This window comes from Populus trichocarpa, chromosome 11 (assembly GCF_000002775.5).
Source record: "Populus trichocarpa isolate Nisqually-1 chromosome 11, P.trichocarpa_v4.1, whole genome shotgun sequence".
NCBI classification, from domain to species: Eukaryota; Viridiplantae; Streptophyta; class Magnoliopsida; order Malpighiales; family Salicaceae; genus Populus; species Populus trichocarpa.
The window spans coordinates 18201898-18225112 of record NC_037295.2 but is presented as its reverse complement, the minus strand read 5'-3'; the positions used below and the strand labels follow the sequence as shown (position 1 = coordinate 18225112).

Sequence of the window (23215 nt, the reverse complement as noted above, 5' to 3'; positions counted from 1 at the left end):
CTTAATGATATAGAATTAAAGAATATCTTAAACCCAATATATAGGTATCAATACTATGCTTTTAATTTTTTTTATCATGCACATATGCCTCAACAGTGGATAGCCAAATCATATATTTTCCTCTCTTTTTTTTTTGGGAATATTTCATACGAGTGATTATTCTTTTCTCCATTTTTGTTCTTGCAATCAAAACTTAATATCATAAACTAATCACTATGAATCTACAAAAACTTTTTGAAGATATATGTGAAAGAACTATCCCATCCAATAACTTAAGCTATTAGATTAGGTTTCAGGAAATGATTTATATTATTCTTTAACACACCCCCTCAAGTGAAAGCCAGAAATTTGAACTTATGACCACTTGGTTATCAAGGTTTTAATATCATATCAAAGAACTATCTCATCCAATAACTTAAGCTAGTTAACGTCAACATGCTGAGGTATTTTGAAACCAGTGTGAAAGAGATCTACAAAATCAGTTCATGTGTAAAGATTTTGAATCTTCAACTTTGGATAATCTATCTACTCTGTAAACTTTATTCCCTTTTTTTTATTCTAGGGATTGCGTTGGAATCTTAACTAAGAATTAAACCTAAGATGATAGCTCAAACCCTCTCCAGAGGGGGGAGAAAAGAACATAAAATGGCTAAGCAACATGAACATGAAGAAAAATAATCCCAAAATATAATTTTAAAGTTATTAAATAGCACGTGAAGCACACACAAAAAAAAAAAAAACGAGGTTGGATATGGAAATTAAAAGAAAAGGGCAAATTAAGTGATCTTAATCCCATGTGTAATTGATGAAGAAATAAATTGTTAATTTTCTCTATTAGGAGACTCTAATTTAGTAGTGTTTAATTATTGTTTTGAGATGTAAAAAGTAAAGATACCAGAGATAAAAAGAATATGTTTCATATATATTTTGTTTTGAAAATATCAAAATTTATGGCAAAATTTGAAATTTTGCAAAAAATTTTAAATTTAAATTTAAATTTTTTTATTTATTTTAAATTAATATTTTTTTAACATTTTCTAATCATTTTGATATGCTAATGTTAAAAATAATTTTTAAAATATAAAAAATATTATTTTGATGTATTTTTAAGTGAAAAACATTTTAAAAAACAATCATAACCATACTTCCAGACACAGTAAAAATACATACATGTACTCGATTTCCATTATGTTATGTTGTCCGACTTAATAAAATTTAATTAACCAGAAATAATTAGCTTTGTTTTTAACATTCCCAAAAGTATCTCTAAAGTCGTAATCTAAGACTTAATAAAATTTAATTAACCAGACAATAATCTAAGAGTATCTCCAAAGTCGTAAGTGTTGTCCCCTCAACCTCCTTTAATGTTTCACGATTAGTACTTCTCTATGAAAAGGAGTGCTGCTCATAAATATTTATACCGATTTCGTCTTGCACGATATTCACGTTGTTTATACTTTATACCCATAATTATAAGATTTGTCGGCTCAGTGGTGTTCGAGAGTTTAATAGTCATTATTTTGTAATTTATTTTTATTCTTTTTAAAATTATTTTTCATACCTTAAATTCTTCAGAATGATGGCCTTAAATTTCTTAAAAAACCAAGCATACCTTCTTAATTATTATATCGATTCCTTGAAATTAGAAGGTTTATAATATATAATAATAATAATTTAATTATGAGAGTAGGTGTGAATTAGTTAATTATTAGATCGATTCCTTGAAATTAGGAGGTTTTTATAATATATAATAATAATAATAATTTAATTATGAGAGTAGGTGTGAATTAGTTAATTTGATGAACTGATAATTTGACCAAGTCCCATGTTAAGTTGTAGCGGGAGACATTGTTTTCTTGGACAATATGTAATTCAAGATATAATTTATTATTAGAAAATTTATTTATTTAAAATAAAAATATATTATATTATTTTATATTTAAACACTAAAAATTTAAAATATTTTACAGGACCGGATCCTGCTCGCCTCCCCTGATTTCGCCCCTGTCCATATGCACCTTCCAGATAATATGTTTAGTCCCTCTCCGTGACGTGCCACGTGGTTGATGGAAGTTAAAGTCAACTTGTATGAACATTTTTATAAATAAAATAATTATATTTAAAGATTCTAAGAAAATTTACTTGAGAATTAGGCTCATTTCGCAACAATATTTATTAATAATGTTGACACAATTCAATAAAATGTGTTATTTTTTAAAAATAAGTGTTTTTAATCATTCTAAATTCGGATGAGGCCGACAATTTTAATTTTATAGATTTTTGTTTACCCAAAACATCTTTCGAGCTATTAAAAAAATATTCAAAACTATATATCATTTTAGAATAGATATATGCTACGCTTGCTAGCACGCATCCAAGTTGACCCAACAAACCTGATCTTTGATTTAGATAACTATATTGGTAACTCTTGGGGCCATTAAAATGAAAAGTAAGTGTTTAAGGCCATGTTTGTTTCCCGGAATTCACTTTTCCGGAAACCACTTTTCAAATTTTCCTGTGTTTGTTTGCCATTAGAAAAGTTGGTCAACGGAAAACACTTTCCGGTCAACGGAAAACACTTTCCAGTCAAAGAAAAATTTGGTTTAGTTTCTAGGAAAGTGTTTTCCCTTTGTAAGATTTGTTCCTCATTATTTTAATAAACTTGAGAAAAATAAAACATTAATAAGTTATTTTCCAGCTCATTTTCCATGACATAACCAAACACTGGAAAGTGTTTTCCAACTTATTTTCCATTACACTACCAAACATCGGAAAATACTTTCTCAGAATTCACTTTCCCGGAATTCACTTTCCTCGGAATTCATTTTCCAAAAGGAAACTACTTTCCAGCAAACAAACGGGGCCTAAATTAAATTCAAAGTATACTAAATACTGGCTTTAAACAAAAGAAGAATCTTGTTGCACATATCAGATTAAACCTTACCTTAAATACAGTTTAACCTTGGTCCAAAAACAGGATGTCTAAATTTCACTTTGTTTTTTTTTTTTTCTTTGCTCAATTTTCTGTACAGAACAGACTCAAGAAGAATCATATCCCACACTAGGAGACTATCTATCAACAATGTTCAGACCTCCACTTTCAGCAGCAATCACAACAGTGCATCTGCAACAAGACAATAAAGTCTCATAGTTATCAGTTGAAAACACATGTTTGAGGAAAGCAACCAAAAAACAAAAGTTTGTACATGAGAAGTTCAAAAAATGTGATGTAGTCTACTCCAAAGTTATTATACCCTGACCAAGGTCTAGATTACATGCGGGCGTGTTAATCTGGTTTGACCCGAACCAAATCAAAACGTTGTTTCAAGGTTTTTTTTCTAGTTCAAACAAAGATGGCTTGGAAGAAAATCAAATCAGGTTTCGACCGGATTAACCAGGCACGCCGGGTCAATTCCCATCCAGTTTAATTTGAAACCTAGCCCGGGTAGACGGGTCATTATGTTGACTCACTAGGCTGGGCCGGGTTTAATAACACAGATCTACTCCTCCATAGTGAACTGCTGTGAAAAATTTGGCATGATTTTGCTTTAAACTGCATTGTTACAACCTTGTACACAAGTAAACAAATATAAGGAAACAGGTAAGAGTTTGGAAGGAGACAAGAAGAGAACTAACGGGAACTTGGAAAAAACTCCATGATCAACAACGCCATCAACTTTATCAAGACTTTCAGCTACTTCAGCTGCAGATTAGGATTAGTGTGCGGTCGTGGAAAAGAGTAACTTAATGCATGGACAAAGAGATTAGAATGAGAAGAACTCATGATTATAGACCTACCAAGGCTTTGTACTGGAGATGTGAAGATGACATCAAGAACGTTGTGACCTTCTCTTGTAATGAAAGGGTAATCGCCCCCCGTCGGACCAGCTTGTCCTATCGATGATCTCCTCCATACCTTTGAATGCCAAGCAAAAGGAGGAAGGTGGTAGTTGGGCATTAGAGTATGAATGAAGCTACTAATCACAACTCCATATTTCAAGAACCCTTATTGCATGATTTAGTTTGTTCAAATCGGCCGTTGTTTCAACTAGGAAGGGTTCAATAAAAATCATTTCATCAGAAAGTATTGAGAGTTAAGAGAGCCTGTTTGGTATAGCCTAAAACTGTTTGCGGCAACGATCCTCCTTAGGCAGGAACATAATTGAGAACCAAAATTTCTCATTAGATTACATCAGAAAGTACTGAGATTGGTAAATAGAATGCGTGCTTTCTACCATGGTATATACCACTGCTTATTGTCCAGGTGATATTATGCCCCAATTATGCTTCCCTAATTCAGGTTTTTACATGGAAAGTTAAATTTTCTGCTACTTGAAGAAATGGCCTACTATTCTAATCTTTTAGCCATTAATTGATAGGTAATCAACTTGGTGGCACTGGGTAGCATGCTGTGAAGTTCATACCTCTGCATCACCTAAAAATAGGTCATCAATCTCTTCAGCAGTTTCCATCCAGTTGAGCTGAAATATAGATGCAAGTGTTAATCAGGTCATCAATCTCCTGTTGCAGCAGTTAATGCTTCGCATGTATGAGAATCGTTATGGCTTACAGCTTGAACCAAAACTGGAATAGAACCTTCAAGACCTCCCACGTACTGGTTTTCTGTAATCATGAATACAAGCTTATTGGCTGCTTTGAGTATTGACTGCAAGAGATAAGGAGGAGGAAAGATAACCAGTCAGAATTTGATACTGAGACACCAACTTTGAGATATCAATTCAGAACAATTTCTCAGTAGATGCATTTGATTATTGAATTATCCACAAATGGTTTAGAAAACTTACCATCAGATGCCTAGAGTATCAAAAGCTAGACTTACCTTCTCTTGAATGATGGACTCGTCGCTCTGTGATTTCTGACGTCCAATGATTGCAACAAGTGTTTCTTCTTCTATAATATCAGCATCATCAAATGCAAAATCAATCTACAAAACAGCAACTTAAAAGTGACACAAGACTAAGGTCCAAGATTTCTGATATCTGAACAGTCAAAACTATGGAAGGCAAAAGAGCTACTACAAATTGTTGATCTACCCACCCATGATGGATGAGGAACCCTTTAACCCAAAGGTAGAGGCATGCTAAACAAGTGACTCCACGCAATCGTGGCTAGACCAAAGTCACCACATCTGCGTAGATAGATTTTAATCATAACCAGCCACTCTAGTCTCCCTTTTGGTTACAAATTAGAACCACTTGACTCGACGAACTACTGGCTGCGTTGCTATAACTAGAGTACAAATTCTTAAAGGGATTTGTTTTCCTTTCTTCCTTCTCAATAGAAATTTTCTTCTCATATATAACAACTTCTGACTAGACAACCTAATCTGATCCTAGAAAGTTTTCAAATCTTCCTGTCCAGGCTAGCTAACTTTTATTTCGTGATGTTCACTTGCAAATGTATAAAACTTCTACTGAACTAGAGAAATATCAATAAGAAGGAATTTTGATAAATGATCAGAACTTCATCGCACTTGAGAACTATCTTGGTATACGTCCAATGGGATGCCAGCCTTTGCTGCTTCACTTGCACTTGTTACAGACCTGGAAGCAAATGAAAACAAGATCTACATTCTAGCAAAAGAATGGATAGGACTACTGCAAAATTTTTAAAAGATAGTGAAAGCCGAACACGACAGATGTATAACTGTATAAGTGTGCTATCATCTACAATAACGAGACTCGAGCACAAATAAAGACTGAAGGCAATGCCGCAGAGGAATATATATATATATATATATATATATATAGCATACTATCTATCTATCTATGAGATAGAGTTATGATAAATTTTCATGAAAAGAAAAAAAAAAGACGAAACTAAGACAAGCTGGTAGGAATTGAACTCTGCTCTCTAATAGTTGTATATGCATTAAAAAGGCGATCATATAGATTCATCAAGCAGCACAGAAACCTATTTGGTGAAAAAGACAATGCCATCATTGATAATGTCAGGAAATTGGGAATATGAACTCACATGGGTACTCCAACTATGTCTTTTAAAGCCCCAGTTCGGAGTAGCCGACCCAGATACTGTATAGCCATACCAGAAGCCTGTCCAGACCCTAAACCAACAACCATGCCACTTTGTATGTGTTTATCAACCTAGAAAATGAACATGGCAACGAATTTGCCCGTAAATTCACCACAGATAACATTTGCATGGAAAATCACAAACAATGCAGGTGAATTATCAATTCTTTTCTCAGTCTCTTGTTGATTCTTAGACTCTAGATTGTAACCCAAAAGTCCTAACACAAATCCCAATCAAACCAATTTCAAGAAATCCACACTTGAGATCAAGAAACGTATAAAAAATGCAATCCCAGATCAAAGCTAGAACAGAAACTAATTTCTTGGTATTGAACACATACATTCAGTGATGAAGAAAAGAGCATAAAGAGTGTAGCTTTTTTGGCAAACTTGCATGCTCCTCAAAGGGAAAAAAATGAGGAGGGATGATAATCATACAGTGTGCTTAGCTGCATGGAGGAGAAGAGAAGAACTGTCTGCTCTAGTAACAAGGAAAGGGACTGTTTTCTTGCAAGTTCTTGAACTTGACCTTGGCTTTGAACTAGTTTTGATTCTAACAGGAGTAGAGTACACGAGTGTTGATGTTGCTAATGATGCCATTCTTGAGTGACTGTTGTTTTCCCTCCTCTCTTATCCGTTTCTGTTTTCTGGTAAACATCAAACAACTACCAGATTTCATAAAAAGACTGCCAATGACACCCCAAGAGAGAGGTGTTTCAGAGCCCAAAGCCATGGTATCACTTTACAGGATAGCCTTGTTCTATCTGGCCCAATGTAATAAATCTCTCCATTGCAAATAACAGCAGAGCCCAAGTCCAAGGAATTAACATTAACAAATAAACTAAAACAGACATGTTTTTCATTGTTGATAGCTTGTAGCTCCCTTCGTATCACTGTTCATAGCCCATTCTTTCACTCTTAGTCCTTGAGATTTTTATTATTTTGCACTTCGGTCACTGTACATTTTTTCTTTTCAATTTAATTCTTTAAAATCACGTTCTGTTAACTCCTCCAACTTATTTTCTTGTTTTTCTTATTTGTTTATTTATAGTGTGTTTGAGATTATGATAAATATTATTTTTTAAAATATTTTTATATGAAAATACTTTAAAAAGTTTTTTATATTTTTTAAAATTTATTTTTAATATCAAAACATTAAAACAATACAAAAATACAAAAATAATAATTTAAAATTAAAAAAATTAAATTTTTAAAAACACGATTAAACCACAAAAACAAACACAACCTTAATTATCCGATGTCAATTAATACCAAATTTTGCAATATTAAGTTTTTATTTATTATTAAAAAAATCAAGGAATAAAAAATTAAAATTAATATAAAAAAACAACATAACCCTTCTATGAAAAGGGTGTGCAAAACTACAATTCTGTTTAATGTTTTTCATGATATCAAAGTATATAAATCTATAGTATTAAAATCTTTTTTTTATATGTTAAAAATTCACTTGAAATTATATTAATAGCATACTTACATTTATTAAATCAATGGCTGAAATATAAGAATTACAGAAAATAATCATCAAACTTCCAACAAAAATCTCTAACAAGTTCTTCATAATGTCCACCGATCGATGTCATTATAGATTCACGAATCACAAAGTCAGTAGGTCCAACGGCTAGCTAGGGCACAGGGCTTTTACTCGTGATTAACTATAGAAAAGGACATTCTATTCAGAATACATTCTAATTATTACTCTTTTTAATCCCTTTAACATGAATAGAACAAACAAGATCAAATAATAATGATGGAACACAGCAAAAATCTTCTTTATCAAGTATATTACAAGGGACAAATTTGATCAAAGAAGATAGTTGGACATTCTAATTTTTTTATTATTATTGTGGGTGTTTTAATTAACTTGTATATATCTTGATTAATTTTATGAGTTTTAAAGTTAACGACTATAAAAAATTCTAGTAATTTTGAGGTTTATGAGACTCAAATTAATAATTTTTTTTAAAAAAACTCATAGCTTTTGAACAATTAAACATTTTAATTTTGATATTAGGATTCAATGGAATCTATTTATTTGAAGCAACTTTTCGAGGAGCCTGTTTTCTCTACAGTCATTATTTTCATTTCTTTAAAAAGTGAAAGAGTGATCAAACGCTACTTTAAGCATCATATCAACGCGAAAAATATACCTTTAAATCCAGAAGAAAAAGGAAATCTTGATTGGGACATGAACTAAGACGAAAAAAGTGAGAAGAAGAGATTGAGAAGCATTAAAGCTCAACATTTTAGGATGCGATGAAGCTGCTGCTCTCTCACCTTTTGGTTTTATCACACAAAACATGGCATGGTCAAGCTGACCCATTTTCATCAACTCACATGGAGGCGGCCATTGATTAGAATCACAGAGAAAGTGATGCTAATGATAGTGGGGAAGGGTTCTTTTGAGCGCAGAAGGGACCCTAACGACTATATTTAAAGAAAATAGTCTCCATTAACACAGTTGAAGATGATGATGGCATGATCGGATGACCCACCGTACCCACCACCTCGACACCAAGAAAATCATGGCCTCATAAAGAAGGATCCCACCGAAATGGAGGTTAGAATTCGATGCCAAAATCCCCCATGTTTTCCACTTTCACATGTGCACCACCACCGTCACCTTCGGTGTTCATTGCACTGCCTGCCACCCCCACACACACCCCATAGAGCTTCTCTCATTCTTTCACAATGATTATTTATTATCATGCAAAATATTTTGTGCATTGTCCCACGTTGTGTGTAATACGTATAGAATAAATATATTACGAGATAATTTAATTTAGAATGAATTTATATTATTTTAAGATACTGAAAACAAATAAAATATCTTATTTACTCATATCGTCTCTCCTTTTATCGTGTCTGAGACAGTAACTATATGCTCTAAAGGTACAAAATATTATATAGTATTTAATTCATTAAATGTGATATTATTTAAAACTTATTTTTGATGTCGATATATTAAAACAATAAAAAAAAGATATTAAAAAATATTTTTTAAAAAGAAAAGAAATCAAAATTTTAACGTGTTGCGACAGAGGTACGAAACATGAATCAAATAGTGCATGGGTACAAATAGTGTCACGGGTGAAGGCAAAGACAAAATCTCGTGAAATTGGAACGTTGGGGATAATGAAACAAAGAGGGCCAAAAAATAAAATAAAAATAAAAGGCTGACCCATTGACCTAACTATCATTTTCCACACATATTTCCTCATCCCATTTTTGTCTTGCTCTATTCTTTTTTCCCCACATTTTCTGCCCCCCAAAAAAAATATTCCCTTCATTTATAACATTTTCTCATTCGATCATGGACCTCCAGATCTATTGCTGAGCATATATATATATATATATATATATATATATATATATATATAGAGAGAGAGAGAGAGAGCTATTTTTACTCTATAAACATTGATTTTTATTTAATCATAAAATAATATGAATGAATCAATGAAATTACTTTTTTTACAACCACCATCTAGAAAAAAAATATAATATATATTTTTTGAAATATTTAAAATATGAAAAGAGTAATTCATTTTGTCATTTTTTTTATGATTATTAAGAACTCGACAATGTTTTTCTTAATTTTATGTTGGTTGGACCATTAAAAAAAGAAGAAGAAGGAAAACTAGGCTTATAGATAAAAAAAAGAAATTATCATATAATTCATGAAAACACGACTGAAATTTCATTTTATAATATTAATTACAATTTAAAATGCTGCCTTCTCATCAATAAAGAAAAAAAAAACTCTCTTCTCGTGGAGATTATTATTATGTTATAGCTCTCTTGTCCTTGCATTCCTAGCATTCATTGAAAATATTAGCAAGCCATTCTTAAAAAAAAAAAAAAAAATCTACATGAAATTTTTAACAATTGACCAGCAAAGTAGAGAATCAAGAAATTAATTTCCACCCCACAAGCACAGTAAAAATAATAATATAATTTAATTAGTCAAAATCTAGATTTATTTTTTAAAACTTCCTAATTAAAGTGTTATAAATTACAAGATCATTAAAAACATTTACTTATCTAATCATTAATTTCAGTATGTAGGATTAGTCATTCGCGTAGAATGGCCTGAACAATGTCGGTAAAAAAAACAAAAAAGGAAAGAAAAAGACAAGAAATCGTTCGTCATCAATCCAATATTTTTGTAACTTTTTATTAAACAAAACGTTCATCTTCACAGTCCCCAAGAAAATTCTGAACAGTAGCTTCTTTTTCTATGCTATAATATTTCTTCTATTAATACTTCTACTCTCCATCTTTCTCAAAAGTGAACTAAAGGGTACTTTCTTCCTCCCTCCACGATCACTTGTAGCTTCTCTGCCAGTGGAAGAAGCTTAGTGGGTTCTTTCTGTACTTCCACTTCTTCAAAGCTGTTTCCAAACTATTCCACATAAGGGTTTTTGCTTTTGTGGGGTTTCTTTAGTTTCTTGAACAAAAGTTTGGTTCTTGAAAAGTGAAGTGCATCATGAGTTGTTGTTGATCTTCTTGTTGTTAAAGAGTTACGCTTTTGTTGTGTTTTGGTGTTTGACAATGGAAGGTATCTACTTGGTGCATTTAATGGTAATGGTGCTTACTCTGGGGTTGTTAGCAGGCGCTTTGTGTCAGGTTGATGATGGTTCAGACAATGAAACTACAGCTGTTTACATTGTTACTCTTAAACAAGCTCCTGCTTCTCATTACTATGGAAAGCTTAGAAAGAATACTAATGTTTTCAAGCATGGTGTTCCTAGAAATCCAAATCAATTTCACAATCGAAGGTACTAACTTTATTGCTTCATTTTGTGTTTCTTTTAATCTTAGTGACTGTCTTGTCTTGGTTAGTTAAATTGGTGACATTTTATGGTTTGTAATATGTGAAATTGTTGTGCTTTTATGTGTTTTCTTGTCTAATGACGAAAATTTTGGTAATTTTGTGTGTTTTTGTTGCATGTACTAGGTTTTTTTTTTTTTTAGTTTAATTTCATGTTGGTCATTTTGTCTCCAATAAAGAAGTAGCTAGATGCTGATGAAATGTAAGTTTCTTGTTTGCCGCTAACTGTTTGAGTTTTTATTGCTGCCGTCTTGTCTGCTCTAACTGGGTCCTCTTGTTCCTTATGTGGGGTTTCTCTGGACTTTGTGTAAGGTTGTGCTTTTCATACATCACTGGATAAGGATTTACTTCCTTAACAAACATGACTTATTTATTTTCTCCTTTCTATCCCTTCCAGCTTTACTATTGATTGTTTGTTTCTTGAACTCTTCTGTAATAACTAGTTGAGGAATTGACCGTTGCCTCCATATTTTGGCGGGATTAATTAGGATCACAGAGTGTGAATTGACGAGTGCTTAGCCAGATTTTACTTTTTTTGTTTAATTATTTGTCTATAATTCACCTAACATAGCCAATGATTGTGCTTGAAATCCATGCTTCCCCCTTACAGTTTGTCCCTTCAATTGTATTCCTTTTGGGGAGGATGAACTAGTTGACAGAAACTTGATTAATTAATTATGTTTTTGAATGATTTTGCTGTATTTTCAGGGATAATTCGAGATCCAACTGGAGTTCTAGTTCATATGTTGCTCGAGTTCATGATTCATTATTGAGGAGGGTGTTGAGAGGGGAGAAGTATCTCAAGCTGTACAGCTATCACTACTTGATTAATGGGTTTGCTGTTCTTGTTACCCCGGAACAGGTATGCATAAATCATCATTCATCATCATTAAGTGACCATAATTGTGTGGGTTAGCACATTGATGATGCTTCTATTACTAATGTATTTTTTATGTATAGCTATTGGGTCTTGGCTACAGAACTTGTAAAATCTTCGATTTGTAGCTTGTTTTATATATATTTCTGTATGTAGCATAACAAAGTCCCTGCGAGCTTTATTTTTGTGATGGGAATTTATGTTCTTGTTTGGAAAGAAAAAACTGAAATTCTTAATTTGGTTGTACATATCATTTTCTAAGGCCTTTAAGCTTTCGAGGAGGAGAGAAGTGGCAAATGTGGCGTTGGATTTCTCTGTTAGAACTGCAACCACACACACTCCACAGTTCCTGGGCCTGCCACAAGGGGCTTGGGTCAAAGCAGGTGGATATGAAACTGCCGGTGAAGGAATTGTGATTGGCTTTGTTGATACTGGCATCGATCCAACTCACCCCAGCTTCGCTGATGACATATCTTTGAACTCATATCCAGTCCCTAGCCATTTTTCAGGCATTTGTGAGGTTACTCGAGATTTCCCTTCTGGTTCCTGCAATAGGAAGCTGATTGGGGCACGCCATTTTGCAGCATCTGCTATCACCAGGGGAATTTTCAATTCAAGTCTGGACTATGCTTCTCCATTTGATGGTGATGGTCATGGAACGTAAGTGTGCGCTCATTTCATTGTTGATAGAACCAACACTGGTGGTTCCTTGACATGCATTATTGTAAAGATCTTGATCCAATTCCAGCTCTTGTGATTCCATGATATGTAACACAGTAAACATGTTCATCTAATTCTTCAATACACAGTTAGTCTTAGTGAATCTTATCTTTTTTTTCAGGCATACTGCCTCTGTTGCTGCAGGAAACCATGGGATTCCAGTGATAGTTGCTGGACATTGTTTTGGGAATGCCAGTGGGATGGCTCCTCGTGCACAGTAATTGCTGTTTATCATATAATGAAAATCTCACTTTTGTAAAGCTTTTACTTGCAGTAGTTCTTCTTTTGTATTAATTGCATGCTCATCTTTTCCAGTGTTTCTGTTTACAAGGCATTGTATAAGAGTTTTGGAGGCTTCGCTGCTGATGTTGTTGCTGCTATAGATCAGGTACATATATTTAATCTGGTCTGTTTCTGCAAATGATTCTGTTACTGTGGTACACAATTTTTCATAAGATGAAAGAACTTTGAAAGTTGAAACTGCCTGGGGCATTTGATCGATTTATATGCTGCTGATTATCAATATGTCTTGTTCGTTTATGGACTGTGACTGAACTTGGGCCTTCATCTAGACAGTTTTGAGCTCATCAAATGGCTGTTGCCTCTTGTCTTCAGGCCACCCAATTTGATGTTTGCCTCATTACGGCCAGATTTAATAGGTTCTAATTGCTTGGGAAACTGCTCTATCTTTCCAAGTAGAGCAATTTTGCTAAATGACAAGCAAGAGAAGGTTCCCTACCAACTAGTTGGGATTGTTGGAGTAGCTCGACTCTACAAACAGATAGAAGAAAGAAAATTTCTGGAGATTGCCTTGCTAGAATATCACTTCATATGGTCATCATAATTAAATATTTATCACCTATTTTCTATTTGCAGGCAGCTCAGGATGGGGTTGATGTTTTAAGTTTATCTATTACTCCCAACAGGCGTCCTCCTGGTATTGCAACATTCTTTAATCCCATAGACATGGCGTTGCTCTCAGCTGTGAAGGCTGGCATTTTTATTGTGCAAGCTGCCGGCAATACTGGGCCATCGCCTAAGAGCATGTCTTCCTTCAGTCCATGGATCTTCACTGTTGGTGCGGCTTCTCATGACAGAGTTTATAGTAACTCTATAATACTCGGCAACAATGTAACCATTCATGGAGTTGGACTTGCACGTAAGATTATCATCATCACTCCATTTCTTAGTTTCTCTGTACACAGTCTTTTGAAATGAACTTGCAAACAAAGAAACTCAGAGTAAAATGCATAGCAGCAATTGATGCTATTATTTTCCTGTTAATCAATAGTTTTCTACATATTTCCGTTGAGATAAGAGTCTAATATACTTGCTTCGTTTTCCTTCAGCGGGAACAGATGAAGACACCATGTTGACCCTTGTTTCTGCACTTCATGCCGTGAACAATGAGACAACAGTTACTACTGATATGTATGTGGGTGAATGTCAAGATTCCAGTACCTTCAATCAGGATTTTATCGAAGGAAACCTCTTGATCTGTAGTTATTCAATTCGATTTGTGCTTGGACTTTCCACAATCAAACAAGCTGTAGAAACAGCCAAAAACCTCAGTGCAGCTGGGGTGGTGTTCTACATGGATCCTTTTGTAATTGGTTATCAGCTTAATCCAATTCCAATGAGTGTGCCTGGGATCATAATTCCATCCCCTGATGATTCCAAGGTGAAGGTTTCTGTGCATTAGCGTTTGCTGGCAAATGACTATTCTTTTCTTTTTGTGTTTAGCTTGCAAGGTCTTTCTATGATATCATTTTGTGAGTTTTTTCCCTTCAAAAGAAATTGTCACTTATGTGAAATCTTAGTCTTGAATGATCCTTGTGGCAGGTTTTACTCCAATACTACAATTCTTCTTTGGAGAGGAACGGAACTACAAAGCAAATTACTAAATTTGGTGCTGTTGCAAGCATTTTAGGTGGACTTAAAGCTAACTACTCCAATTCTGCTCCCAAAGTCGTGTACTATTCTGCAAGAGGACCGGATCCAGAAGATAGTTTTCTTGATGATGCTGACATTTTGAAACCCAACTTGGTAGCTCCTGGAAATTCAATATGGGCTGCATGGAGTTCACTTGGCACGGACTCAGTTGAATTTCAAGGTAGGAATATGGATACTGGAGCAGTCCAATTGAGATTCCATGTTAGTTATAAGGTTTACACAAGTAAAATGTATCTTAATCTGTCAACTGAACCCTCTAGGTGAGAACTTTGCAATGATGTCTGGGACGAGTATGGCTGCTCCTCATATTGCTGGGCTTGCTGCACTGATCAAGCAAAAATTCCCCAGTTTCAGTCCTTCAGCAATTGCCTCTGCGCTTTCCTCAACTGCTTCTTTATATGACAATAATGGTGGGCCAATAATGGCTCAGCGTGCTTATGCCAACCCAGATCTAAATCAGTCTCCAGCCACGCCATTCGACATGGGAAGTGGTTTTGTGAATGCAACTGCTGCTCTTGATCCGGGTTTGATTTTCGATTCCAGTAAGTTTACATTTATCATATAAACCTGTTTACTAGTTGTCAAGTAATTTTTTCCCATCTTCATTTATTGACTGAGGATGTTGGAGTTACCGTAGTACCTAAAATCTGGTAATGGTAGCAATTATTATCTTGTCACTGTAGAAAATATTTTATCCACCTATATTATCCTTGCCTCCTTGGATGTATTAATCATGCATCTTTTCTCCTTTGAAGATGTCTTAAAAGGATCCATATAGCCGACCCCAACTACTCTATGATTGTGAAGCTTTTTTGTTGTTGTTTAAAGATGTCTTTAAACCCATTTTAAATAGTTTATTTTTTAAATAAAATCAAACATTTGATTGAAGGATTTTCATCGATGCTCAAACTCTTGTAGTCCAAACATTAATTCTATACGTCCTTGAACTTTATCTAGAGCCATATTTTGCTAGTGGAAGAGGCACCTTGGCTAGTCTAGATCAGTCTAGATCAATTTAATACTGTATAAATTATTACTAGAAAAAATCTGGATTTTAATTTTGCATTTGCTATCTGTGATCTATTAATTTACTTGTGAACTTCATGCATCTCATTCTAACTTCATACTCTGCTTTTTCAGGTTATGATGACTATATGTCATTTCTTTGTGGCATTAACGGATCTAGTCCTGTGGTCCTGAACTACACCGGACAAAATTGTTTGTCTTATAACTCAACCATCAATGGCACTGACCTGAATCTTCCCTCCATCACAATCGCTAAACTATATCAGTCTAGAATGGTCCAAAGATCCGTGACTAACATTGCTGGTAATGAAACGTACAAAGTTGGTTGGAGTGCTCCTTATGGAGTGACTGTAAAGGTGGTTCCGGCCTGCTTCTCTATTGCCAGTGGGGAAAGGCAAGTCTTGAGTGTGTTCTTTGACGCAATAATGAATAGTTCTACTGCTAGCCATGGAAGGATAGGACTATTTGGAGATCAGGGTCATGTTCTCAACATTCCATTGTCTGTCATTGTCAAAGTCACATATAATACCACGACAAACGGCTGAGGACTGAGAGACTGGTGAGATGTCTTCTGTAATATGCTTTTGTAGCTTTTTGTAGCATTCCCTTTTGCTTGTGATTTGTCTTTAACCAATTTTTTGATTCATTCTTTATCATGTAAATGTCAAAGCATTTGCGATATGTTGATAACAATTGATTAATAATTGTATTTTGTCTTCCTTGTTTAAGATATGTAACTGAATGTCTTGTCAGAAATCTAGATAAGTTCATTAGCAATCTGATAAAGAAAATTTAGAGAGATCCTCGTAACATTTTGCAAAAAATGGCCTTTTCCAAGGCAATTTTGATGACACATTTTGTCTCTGAGGCTCTATGCGATGCTCTTAGTTCCAAGTAATGGGATATTCACTGCCGCAGAAAATAGTGTTTTTTGAATCACTTCCACCCTTGGAACATCTAGGGGGGGTAATTTGGGCTGTGTTTTTTGGGAATCTGTCATTAAGCGTGTCTATATAGTGGAGATGTCGAAAGACAACCGAGAAAACACAGCTAACCCAGGAAACGAAAGAATTCAGAACTTCTCAAAAGAGATATGTATACCAGAGAGGGAGACATGAGTCAAGAACTTCTTTATCTAAAGAGGGTTTTTGTTTTTGTTTTTGTTTTCTTCTTTACCACATACGGAGATGAAAATGCATAAACAAAGGCCTAAAATTTGACACAGAAAGAAATCATGCTCTTACAATTTCTAAAATTACAGCTAAACCGCAGAGAGAATTGATAAACGATATATTAGGATTTGAGAAAACCTTGTTTTTATGTCATCGTTATAAGCTTTGAAGGGATTGGTACTGTCCAAAACTTAAAGACTGTCTGGTGATTCTCTTACCTGCAATAGTGGGATACAATTGCAGGCTATAAATATGGCTAGCTGCTGGTTATATAGACACATGCAATGGTTTCATGCAGAAGTATCTACTTTTTATGCATACGCATTTCCAAGACATTTTTGCTTCTTACTTTTTAGTATAATAAAGGGCATGTATGGAGGAAGTTTCAGCAGAAAGATCAATGAAATTATGTTTCTTGGCACTCTTTCCAATTCTCTTTAGCAGCATTTAATTTCTGTAGTAATCTGGCCTGTTTGCTCTCGTCTCTATGACTCTTCCACTTGTTGGCACAATCATCAAGAGGTTTTGAGTTTCAACAAGTTTTTACACAGACAAAGAAAGAGAGATTGAGAAGGCTGACTCATAAATGTGACTTGCAACTCTCTGTATATATATGAACCCACAAGGGTGAGAGCTAGACATCAAAACTTTGCCTAGTCATGGCTACCAAAACTTCCTCGAAAGTGGTCTTGAAACCTATATTCTTGTTAGGCTTGTTTCTGTTGATCACTTGTCTTGCACTACAGATTGATGCTCGCCAACTCAAGGAAGAAAATGGAAAGCCTATGAAGTTTGATAAAATCAATGCCAAGAAGGGATTGGGAGAGATGAAGAACTTGCCACCATTTCCAAACATACCAATTCCTGGAATCCCATTTCCTCAATTTCCATTTCCACCTCCATTTGACATTCCTAATGTCCCTCCACTTCCTGACTTTCCTTTCCCACCTATCCCTTTCCCTCCGTCTCCTCCAGCATGATCAATTTTTGAACTTTTTTGAGTACCTTGTGACCTCTAAATAGCCATGGAAAAAGAGAGGAGGAGGAGGAGAATAAATAAATAAATAAATAAACAACAATAAGCTGTGACTTTGTGATGGTACCAAGTCATATGTAAGGGACATGTTTTGCTTCTGTCTATCCTGCTGTGTTTTCTTATCTTATTTCTATTTTTGTATCTAACTAGTACTGTGTAATGTTTCCCTTAATCTTCCTATCATTATCTTTTTTGTAACTGCTGATGGAATTAGTTTGATGAATGCTCATGGAGCAGTATGTTCATGGCAATTTGCAACGTTAACATCAACCATGTTATTATAGATCTTCATTAATTACTACATCAACAATATTGGCAAAATCCCATATTATTTGTATGGAAAAGGAAACTAGCTACAAGATCGAGCATGACACGTAACATTTGCTGCCAACCTACTCAAACCACCTGATGATATAGTTAGTTTGCAAACTGGCTAGTTCCACCTGGAAAAGGCAATTATAGCTTCACGGGCTACCTTCATTTCCAATTCCTGGTGAAGAAAAGCCTGAATCCACAAACTGTGGAGGCAAAGGAATTGAGGGGAGTTCAGGGATTGATGGCATGGTAGGAATAAATGGAAAAGGAGGGAATTTGGGTAGAGGAGGCAAGTGAGGAAATGGGAAAGCTGGAGTCAAATTGGCCCCATCTTGGCCAGCAGGAAAAGGAGGAGGAGGAGGAGGTGTTATTGGCTGTTGAAGTGGCATTGGAAGCATAGGTAGTGTGGAACTTGGAGGTGTTTGTGTCTCTTCATCTTCTGGTAATGGAAAAGTTGGCTTTAGAAGGTAAGGTGGGTCAAGTCCAAATTCTGTGGTTGCTGGCATTTCTGGATTTAGTGACCTGCCAGAAGCTGAGCAGTAATGGGAGCTGCAAAGAAAAAAGAAAGCAAAGGCAATTAGCAAGAGATCAAGCTTGGAAGCCATTGTGAGACTGATCAACTCAAGCAAGTTAAGTGGTGAAATGGGGTTTGATAGCTGTGATGAAGAAGTGGAAATCACAGTGGTCTTTTATGGGAGGAGAAATGAGAGTGTTGGTTATTGTATGAGTACATGGTGGTTAGTGTTCATGGGTTTTGCTGAAGTTCTACACTAAACCTAATTACTTAGCCAAGTTTTGCGTGTGCAAGACAGTGATGACTTTGATTATTATTATTTTTTAATTATTTACATCTAATTAGTTACACTAGATTGCATATAATTCCATACGATAAATATTCATGGGAAGATTAAAACGTAAATTATAATTTTTTTAAAAATATAAAGATTAAATATAAAAAAATTTAAACTATAAAATAATTATGTAATTTTCCCTGAAAATTATGATATATATAGTGATAAAATGTCAAATAATTTTTATTTATTTCAATCTAGAATTTTTTTTACAAAAAAAATCTAAAAGCGCTATTTAATATCCATTTTCACACACACACACATATATATATGGGTAAAATATTTTTAATTAAAAAAAGAAAATTAATTTTGAAAAGTAAAATGCAAAGGATATAAATTAGTATGTGTAAAAAATGGGTATTTATCAAATAACAATACAAAAATAGCATAAAAGAAAGTAAAATCCAGCAAGACTGCCTGGTTGCTAAGCTTTGCTTTGCCAGTCTGTGAAAAAAGAAAATTCAGTCCTCCATTACAATCATCATGCCCGCTTCCGACCCCGAAAAGCTAATTGCCAAGGCTGATAAACTGTAAGCCCCCTTCTCTCTCTTTCTCTCTACGTGAAAGGATTCATTCTGTTTTTTTTCATGGTTTTAAATGATTATGTATTGATGTTGTTTCTTGATTTTATTTTTATTTTTATTTTTTTGGGTTAGATATGACGTTTAAAGACTGAATTCTTGAAGTTATAGATTACTGAGAAATGTGAAAAGAACTTGACTTTCTTTACTGGGATAGCTTAATCTCAAATGGGTTGATTGTTAACATGAATTTTAATCTGCCCATTTGAAAATATTTGATGATTTGCATGTCTGTTAGGAGAAAAAGTGTTGGGTTTTTTAGATTCTGCATTGTTGTGAAAATCTGAGGTGGCCCATTTCTTGGACTGGAATATTTTTCATTTTGTTTACTTGTATTTTTTGTTTTGTTAGGACTAAACTCAGTCTTACAAGATGGAGTGCTGATTGGAGAAATGCCACTCTTTTGTATGAAGAAGCTGGTTAGTGACTGAGTTTGTGTGTTTGTGAATTGTTTTTTTGATGCAAGATGAAATGGATTGTGGTGGGTTTTTTTTATTAATGATTGTTTTGTTGTAGCTAATTTGTTTAGGGTTGCAAAGAAAAATGAAAAAGCAAAAGAAGCATTTGAGAAGGCTTCCAAAGGACAAGAGATGCTTTCTTCGTATCCTTGTTTTTGTTGACTCTAGTCTAGGAGTGATTCATAAAGTATTAATCTTTTTTGGTTTTGATATGTGTAAATCTGCGTTTAGTTATATACTTAATAAGAAAATCAGACCTTGGGATGCTGCTAAAGATATGGAGTCTGCTGCTGCTCTAGCAAAGGAGCTAGGCAACTGGAATGAAGTCTCTGACTTTTATAGAAGAGCATCTGAGTTGTACATGGAGTGTGGGAGACCACAGCCGGCATCAGATGCTCTAGCTAAGGCTGCTCGGTGAGGACTTGGTTTTTCCTTTTGTGTTCAGAACTCCAATGCTTTGTATTTGAAATAAATCATTTTTATGTAGCTATTTGCAGTTTAACACTTGGGAACTCATGTGAAACTTAAGGTTCGGAAAAACTTAAGGATTTATGGAAAGTGCCAATAAAGTTTCTAATGGTTCACCAAGCTTTGACATCATTTTCTATTTAGAACCCATATGCCGTCAAGATCCTAATAACTGTATAGTATAGTCGCATTTCTTCCATGACTCAATCTTCATATCAGTTTAACTTCAGAATGTTTTATAAACAAATAACTGCATACGAGTCTAGGAGACGTGCAGCATATATGCTACATCATGTTGTCTGTTCATGATTGCAAAATGATCTGTGCCCCCCTGCCCTTCTTTCCAAACAAGTGTCTGTATAGTTTAATAATTAACCTTTAATTTTATTATTTTCCTCTTTTTATCCTTTCGCAATTTATTGTCTCTCTTAGTAACTTATCCTTCGACACTAGGACAAATTTGCACTTGATTTTTTTTTTTGCTCACTCCAGTTGACATGCATGCATTCTCCTTGTGATAAAAAGTCATTGTAATTTACCCGCCAAATCAGCCTGTCTTTGAAAAGTACTTTCTTTCCCCTTTCATAGTGCACTGGAAGATACTATACCTGACGCTGCTGTTCAGCTGTACAATGATGCTTCCACTATTCTTGAAGAAGATGGCAAAGAACAGATGGCCTTTGATCTATACCGTGCTGCCTCTAGTGTGTATATAAAGCTTGAGAAGTAAGGGTTTATTATGTATTTGTAGTATTCATTGACCACCTAATGTTTAATTTGAGGCTGCTATTGTACAATTCTAACTTCTAAGTGTTATTATGGTGTTCCTAACTGCAGGTATAGTGATGCTGCAGCTTCTTTGTTGCAATTGGGTCTAGCAGCAGATAAATGCAATGCCACCAATAGCCAGTGCAAGGTGTGATTTTAAGTGTTGGTTTTTTTTTTCCCTTGCGGCCCAATGTATTTCTTGTGTTTTCTACTTTTCACTTTCCATTGTGTGTTTTTCCTTTTCTGTTTTTCCTTCATTCAAAATTGTATTTAAATCTATATTAACTAAGACACCTACCGCTGATCTTGCTCTGAGGCAACTCAACCTTTTCCCTTTATGCGTTTAGGACATCTAGCCTCTCTTCACACTGTGCAGTATGATATAGTTTTTTCTTTTTCTTTTTCTTTTCTTTTTTTCTGTCTAAGAATCTCTGTTAATCTTACATTATCTTTATTTCTTTCAGGCATATCTTGGTGCAATTATTGTGTACCTTTACGCTCATGACTTCAAGCAAGCAGAAAAGTGCTACAATGATTGCTCACAGTAAGCTAATTTTTCTGACAGCATCCTTTAGCTAACAGCAATTTATTGAAATTTCTTGCAGCATGTTCTATCTATATGATGATGCTTTTGTTGTGCCATGTAGCTTCTTTTGACTTTGGCTGGTACCAGAGAGTTTTAACTGGTTATACACAAGAACTTAAAATTTTTTTGCTACTAATTAATGTTATGTTGAATGAATAGATTGAACTTGTAACATTGTGAAATCACCTTCATCTTGTATCTTCAATATCCGGCATTACTAAAAATATTGAAGAGTTACTCTAATATCCTGTCATTGCGTGCTGGAAGTAGTTTACAATGATTAGTTTTTATTTATTATTTATATTTTTTTTTTGCAGGGTTGATGCTTTTCTGAGAAGTGACCAGAACCGCTGTGCTAGTAAACTGCTTTCAGCTTACACAGAAGGTGATATCGAAGAAATCAAACGTCTTGCTCAGTCCAACACTGTTTCAAATCTTGACCATGTGGTAAATCTTATTTTAATCTTCTTTCACCCTGCCAGTTGAAAATGTATCAGCTGGTCTCACATTAACAGTAATATGTCATGTATTGATTAATGGTCTTGGATTTACTCACATATCTACAAGAAACTTGGGAAATCAGGCATTTTTTAGATGCATAATTAGTGGTATTTGGTAACCTTTCCATTCAATGATTGTCGCTGTGCTTGTAAGACAGATTAATGGACTCTGAAATTTCATTTGATTTGATGCCATCACCACCTTTAGGGCTTTAGTTGTTTAACCTGAGAACATAATTAACCAGCTCGCTAGTACCTCAACCTGTAAACCACTTTGCCAGCCAATTGCACTTGCTTGACATGACTTGAAAAACTTGGTTTCAGGTAATCAAGCTAGCAAGAAAGCTACCAACTGGTGATGTTAGTGCTTTGAAGACCGATGCTGCCAAAGAGGAGGAAGAGCCATTGGATGAGAATGACCTCACATAGTTTTCTCGTTCACAAGATGGTTTGTAACATTTGTTTCAAAATGGGTGGATTTTGGTGTCATATACAGCATGTATAAAGCATACAATGGTATAATTTGATGTCCAGAGCATGTTATAATTTGATGTCCAGCCTTTTGTACTTGAAAATGTGTTAATATGTAAAATCTTCCGAGTCTTCAAATTTGGCAATTGTGAGCATTGATACAGCAGTCTCAAGATGTCAAGGCCATTTACCAGGTGGTTTTCGACCCTCGTAAAACAAATTCAGGTACATTAAGCTAATAAATAATGCTACTGAACAGTGCATTCTCTATGATGGAAAATGAAAGAACATGAATGATTGATCACTTTCACCAACTTTGCGAATGAGAAAATTGTAGAATGCATTAAATATTTTGCAAAGATACATTGAAAGTCAGCAAACATGGGCATTGAAATTATTTGTGGCCTCATCAAGCCATACAGTGTAGAATTTGCCAATGAACAAATGTTATTCATAAATGGTCATGCTCCATGTTGTCTCGCCATGCAAGATGACACTTCATTTCTAGATTTTCTTGAACTGTTCCCATAT

General features: G+C 34.6%; 4 protein-coding genes across 5 annotated transcripts; 3 read left to right on the top strand and 1 right to left on the bottom strand.

Annotated features, from left to right (window-relative positions):
* Positions 1-2865: 2865 nt before the first annotated feature.
* LOC7484701 (probable ribose-5-phosphate isomerase 4, chloroplastic) lies at positions 2866-6735 on the bottom strand. 2 transcript variants are annotated; one of them, XM_002317035.4, is made up of 9 exons: positions 6492-6735; positions 5998-6125; positions 5495-5564; positions 4841-4945; positions 4571-4666; positions 4425-4481; positions 3799-3916; positions 3637-3703; positions 2866-3124 (listed from the first exon to the last, which is right to left on the bottom strand). In XM_002317035.4, the coding sequence occupies exons 1-9, from the start codon at positions 6651-6653 to the stop codon at positions 3070-3072; spliced, it is 858 nt and encodes a 285-aa protein (XP_002317071.4). In that variant the 5' UTR covers positions 6654-6735; the 3' UTR covers positions 2866-3069. The 2 variants fall into 2 exon arrangements, with proteins under 2 accessions (XP_002317071.4, XP_024436691.2); XM_024580923.2 differs by lacking the exon at positions 3637-3703.
* Positions 6736-10330: 3595 nt separating this feature from the next.
* On the top strand, positions 10331-16206 carry LOC7489099 (subtilisin-like protease SBT2.2). The gene is made up of 10 exons (XM_024581553.2): positions 10331-10849; positions 11611-11764; positions 12042-12439; positions 12621-12716; positions 12815-12887; positions 13376-13658; positions 13849-14180; positions 14342-14612; positions 14713-14994; positions 15593-16206. Exons 1-10 carry the CDS (start codon positions 10623-10625, stop codon positions 16021-16023), a joined length of 2547 nt encoding a protein of 848 aa, XP_024437321.1. The 5' UTR covers positions 10331-10622; the 3' UTR covers positions 16024-16206.
* Positions 16207-17309: 1103 nt separating this feature from the next.
* On the top strand, positions 17310-17630 carry LOC112329124 (protein PELPK2-like). Its single transcript, XM_024611640.1, has one exon. The coding sequence runs from the start codon at positions 17310-17312 to the stop codon at positions 17628-17630; it is 321 nt and encodes a 106-aa protein (XP_024467408.1).
* A 1582-nt stretch (positions 17631-19212) lies between these two features.
* Positions 19213-22830, top strand: LOC7489098 (gamma-soluble NSF attachment protein). The gene is made up of 9 exons (XM_002317647.4): positions 19213-19382; positions 19785-19852; positions 19950-20034; positions 20147-20305; positions 20948-21085; positions 21197-21275; positions 21592-21671; positions 22031-22160; positions 22538-22830. The coding sequence occupies exons 1-9, from the start codon at positions 19336-19338 to the stop codon at positions 22640-22642; spliced, it is 891 nt and encodes a 296-aa protein (XP_002317683.1). The 5' UTR covers positions 19213-19335; the 3' UTR covers positions 22643-22830.
* The last annotated feature ends 385 nt before the right edge of the window (positions 22831-23215 follow it).